Consider the following 14,838-nt stretch of genomic DNA (forward strand, 5'->3'; position numbering starts at 1 on the left):
GAAGGCAACTGGGAGCGTATGGTGAATCATGAATATACTTTCATCTTACCTTTTTCATATTTATTCGCTTTCCAGTTCTATAATCTCCTTGAAGCTTGCTTGCCAAAGTTGGTTCCATGACCAAGCGCAACTGCTCAGCCAGTTCCTGAGACAACCTCGTTGTGACCAGTTCATACCTTTTCCAGTCTAAAAATGCTTTATGCATTGTCTGGTCGGATATTTCTTCAATATCCATGGACTTCGACAATGCTTTATCATTCATGAAGTTATCAAGAGGCAAAATTTTCTCATCCATGTATGAGCTTTTGAATGAAACCATGTCTTCTGACAGGCTCTCCAAATTAGTTTCCTCCATTTCTTCCATTGATGCATCAACATCCACTACTGCATTGAGCAATTCCTCATCAACTTTCTGTCTGGGAATCGAAGCTTGGTTAGCCTTCAGATGGTGTGTTTCAGAGTTCTCCCCTAGAACATCATCTCTATCAACATCTTTTTTCCTGATATGACCTTCCTCTGTAGTGGACTTGTTTCCTTCAGCGCTGTTTTTAAGCTGATCAGATGTTGCAGCTCCAAGTGCTTGAGTAGTGCTCTTTTCTGCTTCAGAAACATATCTATATTCATCTGCATTCTCATCAACAATATCATCAGGAGCTACAGGTTGATGCTCCTGGGGATCAACTGATACCTTAGCCCTTTCTTTCCATTCCTCCATCGCATCTCCTATACTTCTGTAAGGATTTGTCTGAGTTCTTTGCATAGGTGATGTATCAACCTGCAAAGTCTGAGGTTTTGGCTGATCATAGGATAACCTAGAACCATCACTCGAGTCAGGCAAGGATAACTCCATTTTGGAAACCTCATTACACAGTAAATTCCTTGAAGGAGCAATGCCAGTATTCATGTCACTGCTATTTGCCCAGTGCATCTCCGTGTCCGCATTTGAGTCCACATTGTGAGGATCACCTAGTGGCTCGGTTGAACCAGCTTGTTCTGCAGGATACTCGACTGACTCAATCTTGTCTGACTGCAAAGTTTCTTTACTTGCATCCAAGTCCATATTTGCATTCTCAGCATCCTCCTCTCCTTTAGTCTCAATATTTTCATCTACTTCCAAAGAGTTCTCATCATGAATGCGATCAATAGGACTGGAATTTTCATCTTCATCCTTCATTTCCTCATCAGACCGAGTAGGATCTGAATTAGTTCCATCCATCATATCAGAACCTTGAGGTTCATCCATGCTTACATCTTCCAAATTTTTCTCCTCTTCAGGAAGCTGAATTCCTGTTGGATCTTCGAATGCATTACTTTTGTCCAGATTCATGTCATCAGCATTCACATCATCATCAGAAATACTAGGTTCCTTGTCTTCCTCGCTATGTCCATCAGACACATCACTGTCCATCTCTCCAGATTCTTCCACTTCTAGAGCACTATCATCTTTAGCTCTGAGTTCCCTACAACCAGAATCTGTTTCTTTGACAGATCGACCTGATTCATATTTATCAACAGAATTGTCAGGTTTACCATCTTCACCTTTATCCCAGAGCTTCTCATCAACAGCCTGACTGCCATCTCCAGTCTCTCCCATCTTAGAGTCCAAGTTCATTTCCTCCTCATCTTCAACATCATCATCTTCTGAGTCCTCACTGACATTGAATGTATCAGCATCAAAATCATCATCCATCTCGATTCCTCTATCCTTGTCACTTGGTACTTTATCTGAGTTCTCCAGTCCATCTTGCTGAAAAACATAATAGATAACAAGGAAGTTTTGAGCCAGAGTTTCTAGTGAAAAAGACAGAAACGTGTTTTGTTGCCAACTATTACCTTTTCAGAAGATCCAAGGAGCTGAGCTTCATTGTCTATCTCGTCGCTCACATCATTTATACCTTCACCCTCTCCCATACCAGTTCCACTAGCATCTTGTGTTCCATCACAAGCAGTATCTTCTGTTGGTTCTTCTACAGAACCAAATCCTTTAGAAAATAGTAAAGCAAAAATATGGGCAAGCACATGAGTCATTTCAGCTATCTGCACAAGAGGAAGAGTATGTTCATCAGATATTAGAAAAGAAACTAATAGAGGAAGGCTGATGAATAAGGACGGACATACTTACAGTTTCGTGCGCATCTAAAAACTCAAATAGGATGCCCTCAGCAAAAGTTACAATAAGGCTCAGAAATACATGAAGATGCTTTAAATGTGTCTGAACCTGAGTGCACACTTCTGGTTTTCTATGTGCAGCACAGTTTACCAGTACACCCTGTAAAAACCATTCATTAAGATAAGGATCAAAGCAGAAACAAAGATGCATTCAGATAAAGAACAAAAATTATAAAATACAGCACTAGATTTAATGTGTGAGAAACTAGTATGGAGATCAAGGATAGGAATATACTGCTGCAGCAATTGTTTTACTGAGTGCATTATACATAAGGTCCAGATGTAGATTCATCATATATGATTCGAAAAGATCTTTCCACAAAGAAATATTGTCAGCTGATAATTCTTGAACAAGAGTATGGCCTTCATGAAGCACATCTAGCTTTTCAAACACATCCTTCATCAGTTTATTTGTTTCTGCAAGAGAATCAGCATATACAGCTCCATGCTTACTGAAGGTTTCCATGAAAATGGAATTCTCCTCACTAGCCGACTGGCTACTCGCCTCGATCTCAGAATTGAAATCCTCCATCAACATGTTTCCCTGCAAAAATCAGATGTCCCTTTATTTCCAAAAGACTTGACTGATATAAAAGAGGAAGCAGATGTACAATTTAAGCATAAGCTTTATCCAATACAACATTTTGCTTCAGATATAAATATCATTGCAGAAGGTACATGAGCATCAGAATTGTGCAAAATTTTGATGTATATATTCATATCCTCACCTACACAAGAAAAGTTGTATTAATGAAAAATATGATAGATCTAATATAATTGGATTTGCAAGCATTATTTGGTCTAATACATTCACATAGAACTCATGATATATTGGCTTCTGTTTAATAGCAGTGATCTACATCATAGATAATGATGAGAAAGAGAATTGCCATACAGATAAGCCAACTTCGATCCTCATCAAACTTCACTTACAGGACAGGTATTCCTACTGATAATGATGATTGAGATTTAAGATCCTACCAAAATTGGTGGAAGATTACACCCTAGTATAAGAAAAATGAAAAACCAAAAAAACATATACCTTGTTGATTAACTCCTTCAAACGATCAAGCAAAATTCCCTTCAAAGATCTCATACAAACAGTTTCCAAGCCCAAAGTCTGGATATCCTCTTTAATGTTGTCAAAAATTTGAAAATTGATCATTACTAATTGTTCCATCTCTTCAGTAACAACAAAGCGCATGTGTGCAGCCGATGTAGTGATGAATCTGCCACTGCCGATAAGATATTTATCCAATGATTCCTACAGCAGTGAATACTAAAGAGTTAAGGATTTGAGGCTAAGAAGTCATTATTCAAAAAATCCAAGAATTACCTTAGACTTCAAAATGCTTGGGATAAACTTATCAATGAGAGCAGATAACACGTCGGCTTCAACGCTGACAATGGTGCAAGTATTCATATGACTATTCTTAACTCTTCCAAGCAACAAGTTCACATCTCTTGACATAGCAAGTAGGCTATCAATTAGTTGCTGCAAAAAAAAAAAAAAAGAAGATCAAATCACCTCCTACTTACAAATGAGATTCTCTGTATCAGCTTTTTATCAAAAAGAGATTCTTCATATCAGCTGGCCAAATCACCTATGCAAAACTTACTTTTTGCAGCCACATGCACTTGAGCACAGCATTTTGGTTTGGACTTACAGAAATATTGCCACCAAATCCTACAAAAGAGTTTATAATGAAGCATAAATACGGGGCACAAATGTAGTCACAACGATGTTATTAATGATATTGAGTACCTGTGCTATGTAACAAATGAAATAGCTGTCTTAGATTTTTCAGCTGCTCGGATACACCATAAGCGACATATCGCTGCTCACGTTGTAGGATAATTAGATGATCTAGGAAAGAGGCTGCTTGATTAACCTGTATAACAAACAAAATGTGATTGTATGCTTACATCTTGTACCTCCACTAGGACATGTCATAGTTGAGAAGATAAGTAGTGAAGCTTGCCTGCTCTAGGCTGAGATCTTTATTGAAATTGAGGCAAATGTGTCTAACTTGCTGCATCATAGCCAGGCTTTTAAAGTAGTACTGATTTGCATCCTTCCATTCCAAAGCACCATTAACACCTGCAGGCTTTTCAATATGGCTAGGAACACCAATATTGATGTCTTTAGAAGATGGACGGCACTCTTTCAGAAGCAAATGCAGCACATTATATGATGGCTGAAGAAATGAGCTACTTGGCTGGCCTGATTGAACTTCAAGCTATACGACACCACCAAAGAGGTATCATAATCAGATGATCATAACAAACTCAATAATGTTGTGAAATGCAAACTCACTATTGATCAAAACTGGTTATCAGACTTAGAAGACCAATAATAAAACTAAGAAGGAATTCACAGAAGATCTAACAGATCTCTCAGCTTTCTAATTATCCAGTCACAGTTTTTGTTCTTATGCATTCAGTTTTAACAAGAATTCATTATAAAACTTTAACAAATAAGAAAAATGGACAATACAAATTACACAGGTATCAGACTTAGAAGACCAATAACAAAACTAAGAAGGAATTCACAGAAGATTTAACAGATCTCTCACCTTTCTAATTATCCAGTCACAGTTTTTGTTCTTATGCATTCAGTTTTAACAAGAATTCATTATAAAACTTTAAGAAATAAAAAAAATGGACAATACAAATTACACAGGTACCTCAGTTCTTATGGGTCTATGCCTAGATAATCCACATCCTTCCAAAACCTTCAACAAATCCCTCAGTGCCCTCCTCTTTTTGAGATTTTTGGTTTCGTGTTTCCAGATATGAGCGAATTCAGCTGCACAGTTGCAAATATTTTCAAGTGAAGTCCAGCCACCCTCCCATGCTTTCTTGAAGTGCCCCCGCGTAGATTCAGAGAACAGGGATTGCCTGATGACATCTACAAGCCCTGCAGTAGCAGCATCATATATTGCATTAAGACCTCATTTTTCATTCCCAGTTATCACCATAACCACATCAACTAAGTTCATTATATATTTAATCCACGTAAGAGAAAGCAGAAGACAAAATATGCGAGACCTTCACTCTGCAAGAAATCAACACCAGGAATACTATCGCAGCACATGCCTTGCAGTGCTGATTCAGCCTTGTTTCTCCATTCGTCATACCATACAAACCTAAACCAAAAAAAGAGAGATGACTCTGAGAATGAATTCCATCCAAAAAATGGAAGTGAAATTATATCTGACAGAATGTCAGAGAACCTTTCTGTATTTCTCAGCTTCACAAGATCTACAGGAAACTGCAGCACCTCTATGTTCATTTCATCACAGATCCTATGTTCAAGCCAAGATGGAACTTTATCTCTCACTAGTGCCGCTTCTTGGTTAAGGATAATCATCACAGGTTGTTGTAGAACATCCTACTCATAAAAAAGGTATTTGCAGTTAGACGTAGTAAATATTTCGAAATACCACTAATCACACATCCAGATATACTACTAAAAGATGATACTATCTTCCCATTAGCTGACAGAAATTTCTGTCAAGAATCAGAACAAAGCCACTATCTATTAGGCAGAACACGAGCATACCAAAATATGCAATGATGCAGAAAAAGTAACATTAATAATCAAATTAGTAACTAACATGCCTGATACTGGCATGCAAATATAAATGCATCCCACAATAAAGTCATAGGTTAAGAACCCTTGGAGGATACATGAAAAGACTTTGGAAAATAATTAGATAATCTTTGAGGTATGGTTTCGGATTTTTGTATAGTGTTTGGAACAAAGTCTGGCATGGATCCTACCTGTATCCAACATATCATTATTCTGTAAGCTATGCACATTTCTTTTTCCCCTTTTCCTTTTTTTTTTCTTTCTTTTTTCGGAGTTGAATTAAATGGATACTACCATATTATTAGTCTGCAAAGCAAAAGAAAATTTACAGAATTAAGCAAAGTGTATATTCTAGTGCATAAGAGGAAGTCAAATCAAAGCAAAAACAACCAAGCAATCATCATATTTTCTATAATTTTAAAGATGATATAGATCAAAAAAAATCTTTAGACAAAAACGAAAAAAAATCAGGATCATGAATTAAGATCAAGAACAATGTACATTGAATTTCTGAATTAGTTTCCAGATCTTGTGTCGCGTCCTCCTAAAATTATCGATGGAAGAGAAATTGTAAGGGTGCTCCCAGTGGAAGAGTTTGAGATATTCTTTCAAATCTTTCTCTATACATCTTCTGCCAGCTTCAATGTGCTCCAAAACTCTGACAGCAAACCCAGTTATGAATTAAATATTAAATAGGATAAAAAAGGAAGAGAAGATATCAGAAGATAATGAAGATTAAAAAGTTAGCTCAATACTTACAAGGGCATGAATTGCACATAATATCCAAATGCGTTGTACAGGATGTTCAGATTTTTTCTCATATTAGGACTGTCACAAGTCAATTTTAGAGTTAGTTCGTGATAATCAAGACATAAAAGGAAAAAGAAAGAAGAAAAAATATATCATGCACCATGATTAATTTTATCCAACAAAATTGATGCAGAAATAGTAGAGGACAGAGTGAAGAACGAGAGTATCCCAGTATTGGACCATCAAATTGATTTGAAGATAAAAACAAATAATATTTACAGCAACACAAACAAAAACATCCTCATGCCTGCTTGTATTTGACAGCTGGGCAGTCACTTCAGCCAGTCAAGTCTAAAGTGCTCTAAAAAACAGATCATACTTCATTTAGGGAATTATGGTGCAACTGCCATCACCACCCTTGAACCGTGGACCTCTCTCCAGAGCAAGCTTTTAGGTGATGGGTGCTGACCAATGGACCCAAGTGCTAAAATCAAATCATATTTAAAATTGTAAGATGAGTTTAGTTTGCCCACATAAATCTTTAACTGAGTTTGTTGTATAATAATAAGTAGAAAAATCAACTACAAAGACTGTTCTTTTTTTGAGAGAAGAATTAAAGCCCAACCTGGATTCATTACAAATAAGAAGGGCACAACAAGACGAACAATGCCCAAAGTAAACACAATTATAAAGAATTTTATGCCCACTAATAAAGCATATGTTAGTAATTATATACACATCATTTTATCTGTTCTTCAAATTTAATTACCATCAACAATCCACGGAGTGCTTCACATTTTATACTATCATACTTACACTAATAATGTTCACAAAATAAGATTTTATAAAATGGAAAGATCATTAAATGTTTTACTAAAACCATTAGGGTTTAACCAAAACCCATTAAATTTCACAACATTAGAATCGACTATTTCCCTCCTACTATTATTAAAAAGGGGTGGCAATCTGTTAACTCTTGATGTTTCAAATTGGCCCTTCATTCTTTTCAATTTGCCCAAATTTTCATTTCCAATTTTGGCCACGGTAGATTATTGACACAAACTGAATCATTCCCGCATCATGTCAGTATGATTTGGATCACGGTTTTAAGTACTGACACATGCTGGGCATGAAGTGATGTACAACATCAAAATCAAATCGTAATGAGAATATCTCTTACCTAGAATATGCTTTCAGATTGATACCATATTTAAGCTGGCCATGGAAGGAGAAAAGGAGATGAAGTCGTTTCTTAAACTCTCCAACACTAGAGGTTTGAATAAACTCCTCGATACTGCATGTTAACTTTGTTAGACATAATTCTACATGTTATTACATAAAATGGACAATTAACGATGAAAAGTACTGGCACATGCCTCTGAATTGTAAACAAATTATCTGCTTCAGCATCACCAAATAATTTACGATGAAGAACTGCATGCAAGGGAAACCATAACTGCAGAAACAAGCAGAATGTTCAAAAATGCAATTGCTCGCCATCTTTAGTATACAAATGAATAAATTTACAGCAAGCACCTACCTTTCCAGCATTAATCTCATACCGTTTCTGAACATCATCAAGTAAAGCAGGCCAACAATCTAATTCAAGCTTTTGCCATGAGGACACCAGGCCATATATTGGTTGGAGCTCATCTGTAGAAGATTATTAGATAGAAAAACTAAACAATTAAAGAAAAATGTTCAACCAAGATCAAAATCTTACTTTTAAGAGAAAATCTAGAAGCATTTTCCTGCAACGATTGGGCTCGACCAACCAGAAGCTGCAACCCTAACAAAGCCTTCATAATACAAATTTTACATTAAGAGAACAGTGGCTGCTTAATATTAGGTAGTCATTTAACAATCCAATCAGAGTAGTTTTAAATAATGGCATGCAGTACCACTCTCATACCTTCGACAAAGGTGTATTCAGTGGAATTGCTAAAAGAGTGTCTGTAGTGTCCAATATTTTCTGGAGACCTGGATGGTCCGGCCACTCATTCAGAAAAGATTTAATTTGTTCCTGAATTACTGTCAGTGGTTTTACCATTTTATGCATAACCGAAGCATTTGAATCCTGGAACATCAAAAAAATTTGAGATTTGTGCAAAAGACATACATGAATTGACATAAGAAAAGATCTCTTATGCATGACCTTGTAGATATTGTAGACATGAGTTGGTTGACAAGATACACCCAGAGTTTGCTCATACTCCAAGCATATGTGAAGTAAATGTTCTGGCATTAGGTTGTCATCCAAGATGGAAGAACGTAATGCCCGGAGATCTGAAAAGAAAAAAGAGGCTATCATGAGTTCATTGTCCAAGAAGGCTATATGATTGAGGACCAGCTAATTGTATAACCCAGTAGAGATCACCTTTTATTATTCTGGTCCCTAATCTGTAGGATTCCGTAAAGAAATGCAGTCTTTGTTCATCAGTAATGTGACCAATGCCCGGCTGAAATGCATGCCCAAAAAAATTAAGTCAACCATGATAGAGAGAGAGAGATCATGAATCTGACAAAAGTTAACACAGGCATTGCATAAATCAACTCATAATCATAACAAAGAAAAAAAAAACTGACAAAAATTTGCTCCCAAATCATATTTAAAGTTTCATACTATCTCATACAAAAATATTGCAGAATCCAGATCTTTTCCTTGCACAGTAAGGTTATAATTCTGAATATAACTAACTCTTGTACAATATTAAAGTTATATGAGCTTGTATACACTTGGCAAAGTGCTTATAATGCTTGATGTGTTCCATGCATACGGCATTCACTTGAAAAGTCTAGTGCATTGTAAAATTATCAGGGAGTTGAAAAATGCACTTAGAATTTGCAAGTGTTTAAGCAGTTGATAGAAAAATATATCTTAACACTAAGCTTTCCAACATATAATAATGATCAGAAATAATGGACTGTTAGACACACAGAATTGACTCAAGGGAAGCCATTTCTTACTTGACATGGGGCATAACATTATAAGAACCCTTAAGAGTATAAAAATAGAATTCTAAATATGAACAGGTACAGATTTTGAGGAAAAAAAAAGTGATGATAAGAAAGAAGGCAGAGAGAGAAGCTTTGGTAGGATAATTTACTATAGGAAAAACACAATGAACAAACTGAGCAATGGTCAAGTATAGCAAATGAAATGGGGAATGTCGGGGCTTAATTATGGTTAGAATTTAAGAATAGAAAAATATAATGAAAATACTGCACTATTGATCAAATTTAGCAAACAAAGTTGGGGAGTGTGGGGCTTTCTTAACCACTAGGGCTAACAGAATATATTGCCTAATTGTGAAAAGAGGTAAGGATGAACACAAGCAGGGTAAAATGCCACTTGTTTGTATTCTCAGGCAAAAGCAGACATTCTACCAAGCAGCATCAATGATAGACAATGCCTTGAGACAAAAGCAAGAACTAGAATGCTAACAGGAATATTAGATATTTTCTATAAATAATCAGATCTATAATTAAATGATTAAACATGAGGAACAGTAGTTTTTCAGATAAGTTTGTGGGTCACATTTTAAATAAGGCAGTCCAAATGAATGCCAAATTACCACTCAAGCAATTGGGCATAGTTAGCTGTTCAAGTGGCCACTTAACCACTTAAGCAGGCCCATCTGACAACACCGATACTGAATAACTAGCTAAAGTTTAAACAATTGAGTCTCGCTCCTCGCAGTTGTTTATCAGACAAGGTTGGTGGACAGTCATGTTGGGTGCATTGAACAAGCATGCTGTCAATCTTCACACCTAACCCAAAAACATTTTTAGCAAACCTTAGGTGATGTCCAGAAGGGATATAGCCTGACTATAATGCAGGGGCAATACAGCAAAAATTATTTTTACAATGCGGACAATAAATGACAATAAGAAAGTCAACTAACAGCAACAGGTGTTCCCTAGAGTCTTTGGATCAGCACTTTCCCAAGTGAATATTTTCATTGCACCTCCCATCAAGAAAGGTGTACTATTGGATAGTAGTTACTGTGGACCCATTTTTGTGGCTTTGTCATTGGTGAGAAATTAAAGATCATTTTCTTGTTAAAAGTAAAATGATTAGAGCTCATCTAGGAATGTCCTTGTTGTTTTAATAGCCAGTAACATTACATGCAAAATGGTGTCACTGCAGCTACCAGGATCAAAGGAAATGCTCCACAAGGTTCGAGAGAAAGATTAGACCACGGATACGGAATTATAAAACATTAGGGCAGCAAACTGTCACCTGACTACTATAAATAAGATGAACATCTTTATTATTAAGTATACCTGCTAGTTGTTGAAAATTAATGTAAAAGTCATTCTAAAATGATTGGACAGTCTTTAGGTGGCATGACAGACTATGTTAATACCACAAAACCTCATAGCAAAAAAATAAATGAAACTTACTTGTTCAACAAGATCACTTGAACCAAATAATTCATTGTGGACAAGCACCATACTCTTCAAAATATTGTCGAAAATGAGGTCCCATTCTTCTTCTTTAGCTTCATCTGCTTTAGCAGATTTCGTCTGGAAAATAAATAGTTTCAATAAGAAGCATATGAAAAATCAAAAAATGGAGGTGCAGCCGATAAAAAAGAGATTTATACTGTACCATTTCAGTAAATTCTTGTTGCATCAAGATCTCTTCATTCTCAAATGTCAAAGGCCCATCCGAATTCAAATCACTGAGCTGAGACATATCCCCTACCAAAATGTCTTCTATCTTGATCAAACGAGGCCTAAACTTGTAGAGTTGAGCATCGCCATCTTCTTTGGCTTTCTTTTGTGATTTCATATTCATCCATAGGCTTGTAAAGTGACCAAATATATCATCCAAGAGCTAGCAAAACAGAGCATAACAGAATTTGTTAACCTATCTGTGTGGTATATATGTCCGAGATATTAAAATAATCTCAGCATGAGGACTTACTAGGAAAAAAGCATTGTCCATTACAAGAGAACAACAAACATGATGTGCTGCACAAATGAGCATACTGTGATGAATTGTAGTTTGTAGCTGTACAAGTGAGACCTGTAAACCATGCAGCACATTTCATAGGCATTATATGATAAATCGTCAAAAATGACTCATAAACAAAATAATGAAGCATCACTAATATGGATAAAATTTTAAGATCAGCATATAATAATGACAAGCAAAAACTTATATGTACTCACTGATTTGTCAGGATTGATCTCACTTGATACGATAACCAACTTCTTCAATAAATTGAAATCAACAGCCAGGATGCTTTCAGATGCATTCATGTCACAAGCTATGTTTTCAGGTCCTCTATCAATCAGCTCAACAGGGTATCCACCAACTGGCAAACCTCTGGGAAACTGCATATAAGAATAAATTGTGGCCTGCAGCATCGAAGTCCTTCACACTGTCAATCACAACAATCGGCTAGTACAAAAACATCATAAATTTGCAAAATAGAAAGAAAAGTTAAGGGAACAATAAGATTAGAACAGCACATTACCGTCTAAAACAAGAATGGAGAAAAACACTGTATATCTGGGTATATTCAAGTACCAATTTACAAAACTAGTCACAAGTTATGGAGCAAGGAAAAACAAAACTTTTAAACTAGTATTAGATGTTTCACATTGTAAACTTGAATAAGAATGTACCACTTATTTCAAAACAATGTCTTTTCAGGAAAAAAAATAACACTTAGAATCATATGCTTACCAAAATTCTTTCAAAATTGTCTTCTTCAACCTTCTTTAAATACTCCCCTTCCAGAGCACTTGATACGACCAGAGATAAACCCAATTTCATTTCATATACAGCAACTTGAACTGGTTGAATCAAGTCAATATACTCAGCAAATTCTTCTGATAGCCTTTTAATAAAGGAAGCAGAAGTGACCTGAATATTCAAATGATCAAATGTAGCAACAAATTGAAAAACAAAATACATGGTAGTGCAGGAAGATGTATATCGACGCAAAATAAAGAACTTGTAAGTTTACTAATAAGCATATTGTACCTGCCAATTGCAAGCAACGTTAATCATCAGTGAGAGATCAGCGTTGCATTTCAGATTCTTAATAAGTTCCATGCAGGATGATGCAAGCTCCCGGAAGTCAGCACATACTGATCTCAAGCTCTTATATTTCTGAGGCTCAGGACGAAACACAACCTGTGAATAGTAGACTGTCAAAAAGCTGTTATCAAATGAATTACATCAACTATCTTACATCCATCTCAACCAAGAAAATGTATAAATGATCTCCAAAAAAAAGGTGACAGTCCCAAGGTTACATCTCCAAACCCGACCCTGTTCTAGTACCATGCTAGCATAGAGTCGGTAACCGACGTTGGACTAAACACACTCCAACTAATAGATGCATATCCCATTAATACAACCAACTAATCAATATTAAGAGTAATATGGCCACATATTAAGTTATTAAGATAAATTTTGTACATCTACTGACATGCAGTGATAGTTCGACCCTCTCAAGACCTCAGATTGCCAAGATCATAATTGGAAAATATAAAAAAGAAAGGGTGACAGTCCCAAGGTTTGCCATCTCCATACTTGACCTATACCGGTACCATGCTAGCAAGGAGTCAATACACCTAGTCCGCGGTTGGTTCAGCGTATAAACACTCGATACACCTCTAACCAAGTCTCGGTTTGGTACTGGTAGGGTGTACACTCAGTATGGGGCGGTATGCACCGATATAGTGAACCTTGGATGATACTATACCATGATTTCCTTGAGTAAAACTTCATATTTATGAATTTAATGGAACTGAAATTAAAATTTTAGCAACTTTCCATTACCCCCACGAACATTATATATTAATAGAATATACCATGGTCGGTGGAACCGTCCTGAGCCGTCCGGTTCGGGGCGTCCCGAGCCGTACCAGCGGCGGACCGAGATAGCTCTGACAACGAAAACGAGAACCGACGACTGAGGGGCAAGAGGAGAAGGAAAAAGAGGAAAAGAGAGAACAGGGGAGGAAGGGAGAGGAAGAGAGGAAGGTGGAGGCCGGGGAGCCATCGTGCGTAGGAGGTGGAGGCCAAGGAGTCGCTGCGAAAGAGGCAGAAGAGAGGCTCCGCCTCTGGTCCCTTAGTTTACTCGAAATAAGGGCCTAGAGGGCTCCCATTTTATTTTTGAGATTTTTAAGTGAAAGCCAGCAAACCCATTGCCTCGGCCTCTGCCTCCTTCACGCGGCGACTCCCCGACCCTCCGCTGGCTCTCTGCCAACCTCCCTCAGCCTCCCCCTTCTCTCCCTTTTTCTCTCCCCCATTCTCCCTCTCCATCCCTCTTCTACTATGTCGATAGTGCCGCCAGGCAATTGGTCCGGGGCCCGATACCAGCACAACAGTCCTTGGAATATACAGATGGAAAGGAGGTCATTCATACAAAAAAATTCAGCTGAATTTTATATACCATGAAATTTAAGTAATCAACAAAGAAGAAATTAAGAAAAGGATTTTAGATAGGAAAGTGAACAGCATGACCTTCGCTTGTAGTCGATTCCGTTCGTCCTCCAGATTTTGTAATGAAGATACACTCTCTTTTTCATCATCCCTTGTTGAGATCCTTCCTGCCAGATGCTCACATTCTTGGCGCACCTACATATAGCCAATCAGTGATGAAGCTTTTCTTTTCAAATAGACAGGGCAATTCCAAGGAAAATATCAGACTGAAAAATATGCAAGCCAAGTATGTAAAAGAGAAGAAGAAAATCGTATACGCAACAACATAACTCAACAGTTTGTAGAGCTCTCACCTATTCCAGAAAGCATATTTTCCAACCTTGTCCAGGGTGCTAAGTGGAAAAACATCTAGAATATATAATTGCAAGTACTTTGACTAATAGAAACTCCCTACATCTTATTGAATCAATCAAAGGATGTTAAGCCATAATAATGGTTGAACCCAGTTTGCAGGTGGCATAGTGTATCTACATGAAAATGAGCGATTTTGTGAAAAGTTTGTTCTTTTTTGAAACAATGAGGAGAACATATCTGTTAGTTTCTTAGGCAAGATGGTGGAAATTATTCTATTTTCCCACCACAGGTGAATAATTTTACTGCTCTGTGGAGGTTTACTTACAAAATCATGTTTTCTGATGTTCAAATGAGCTCGCACTCTCTATCTATTAAACTATTGCAGGATAACATATTTATGCAGGTGCTCCTTTATTTTGATGGCAATCTCTTCTCACTTTTCTTAGACCCTCATAAATAAAACTACAATAGTTTAACAATAAATGGAATAATAAAATTATTCTCACTTTAAATGAACTACATGAAACCCAAAATATTGTCCTATGCAAATTCACTAAAC

At 36.8% G+C, this 14,838-nt stretch overlaps 1 protein-coding gene across 3 annotated transcripts in view; it reads right to left on the reverse strand.

The window, feature by feature from the left end:
- LOC103715404 (midasin-like protein) overlaps positions 1-14,838 on the reverse strand; it is a 77,455-nt gene that overhangs the window by 1,685 nt on the left and 60,932 nt on the right. For all 3 annotated transcript variants that reach the window (XM_088723578.2, XM_088723577.2, XM_088723579.2), the window contains 28 exons: positions 14,007-14,120; positions 12,516-12,668; positions 12,216-12,395; positions 11,696-11,884; positions 11,448-11,549; positions 11,130-11,357; positions 10,922-11,044; positions 8,892-8,973; positions 8,670-8,800; positions 8,427-8,591; positions 8,238-8,313; positions 8,055-8,167; positions 7,891-7,970; positions 7,695-7,808; positions 6,524-6,592; positions 6,266-6,422; positions 5,406-5,563; positions 5,221-5,318; positions 4,857-5,089; positions 4,152-4,409; positions 3,935-4,061; positions 3,789-3,856; positions 3,506-3,664; positions 3,212-3,433; positions 2,405-2,713; positions 2,123-2,269; positions 1,834-2,037; positions 50-1,747 (listed from right to left, as the gene is read on the reverse strand). In XM_088723578.2, coding sequence (XP_088579704.2) covers positions 50-1,747; positions 1,834-2,037; positions 2,123-2,269; positions 2,405-2,713; positions 3,212-3,433; positions 3,506-3,664; positions 3,789-3,856; positions 3,935-4,061; positions 4,152-4,409; positions 4,857-5,089; positions 5,221-5,318; positions 5,406-5,563; positions 6,266-6,422; positions 6,524-6,592; positions 7,695-7,808; positions 7,891-7,970; positions 8,055-8,167; positions 8,238-8,313; positions 8,427-8,591; positions 8,670-8,800; positions 8,892-8,973; positions 10,922-11,044; positions 11,130-11,357; positions 11,448-11,549; positions 11,696-11,884; positions 12,216-12,395; positions 12,516-12,668; positions 14,007-14,120 — 5,757 coding nt within the window. The remainder of the gene's footprint in view (positions 1-49; positions 1,748-1,833; positions 2,038-2,122; positions 2,270-2,404; positions 2,714-3,211; positions 3,434-3,505; positions 3,665-3,788; positions 3,857-3,934; positions 4,062-4,151; positions 4,410-4,856; positions 5,090-5,220; positions 5,319-5,405; positions 5,564-6,265; positions 6,423-6,523; positions 6,593-7,694; positions 7,809-7,890; positions 7,971-8,054; positions 8,168-8,237; positions 8,314-8,426; positions 8,592-8,669; positions 8,801-8,891; positions 8,974-10,921; positions 11,045-11,129; positions 11,358-11,447; positions 11,550-11,695; positions 11,885-12,215; positions 12,396-12,515; positions 12,669-14,006; positions 14,121-14,838) is intronic.

Source organism: Phoenix dactylifera, chromosome 6 (genome assembly GCF_051530095.1).
Source record: "Phoenix dactylifera cultivar Ajwa chromosome 6, Ajwa_hap1_PhDact_Kaust_v1.1, whole genome shotgun sequence".
Lineage (NCBI taxonomy): Eukaryota > Viridiplantae > Streptophyta > Magnoliopsida > Arecales > Arecaceae > Phoenix > Phoenix dactylifera.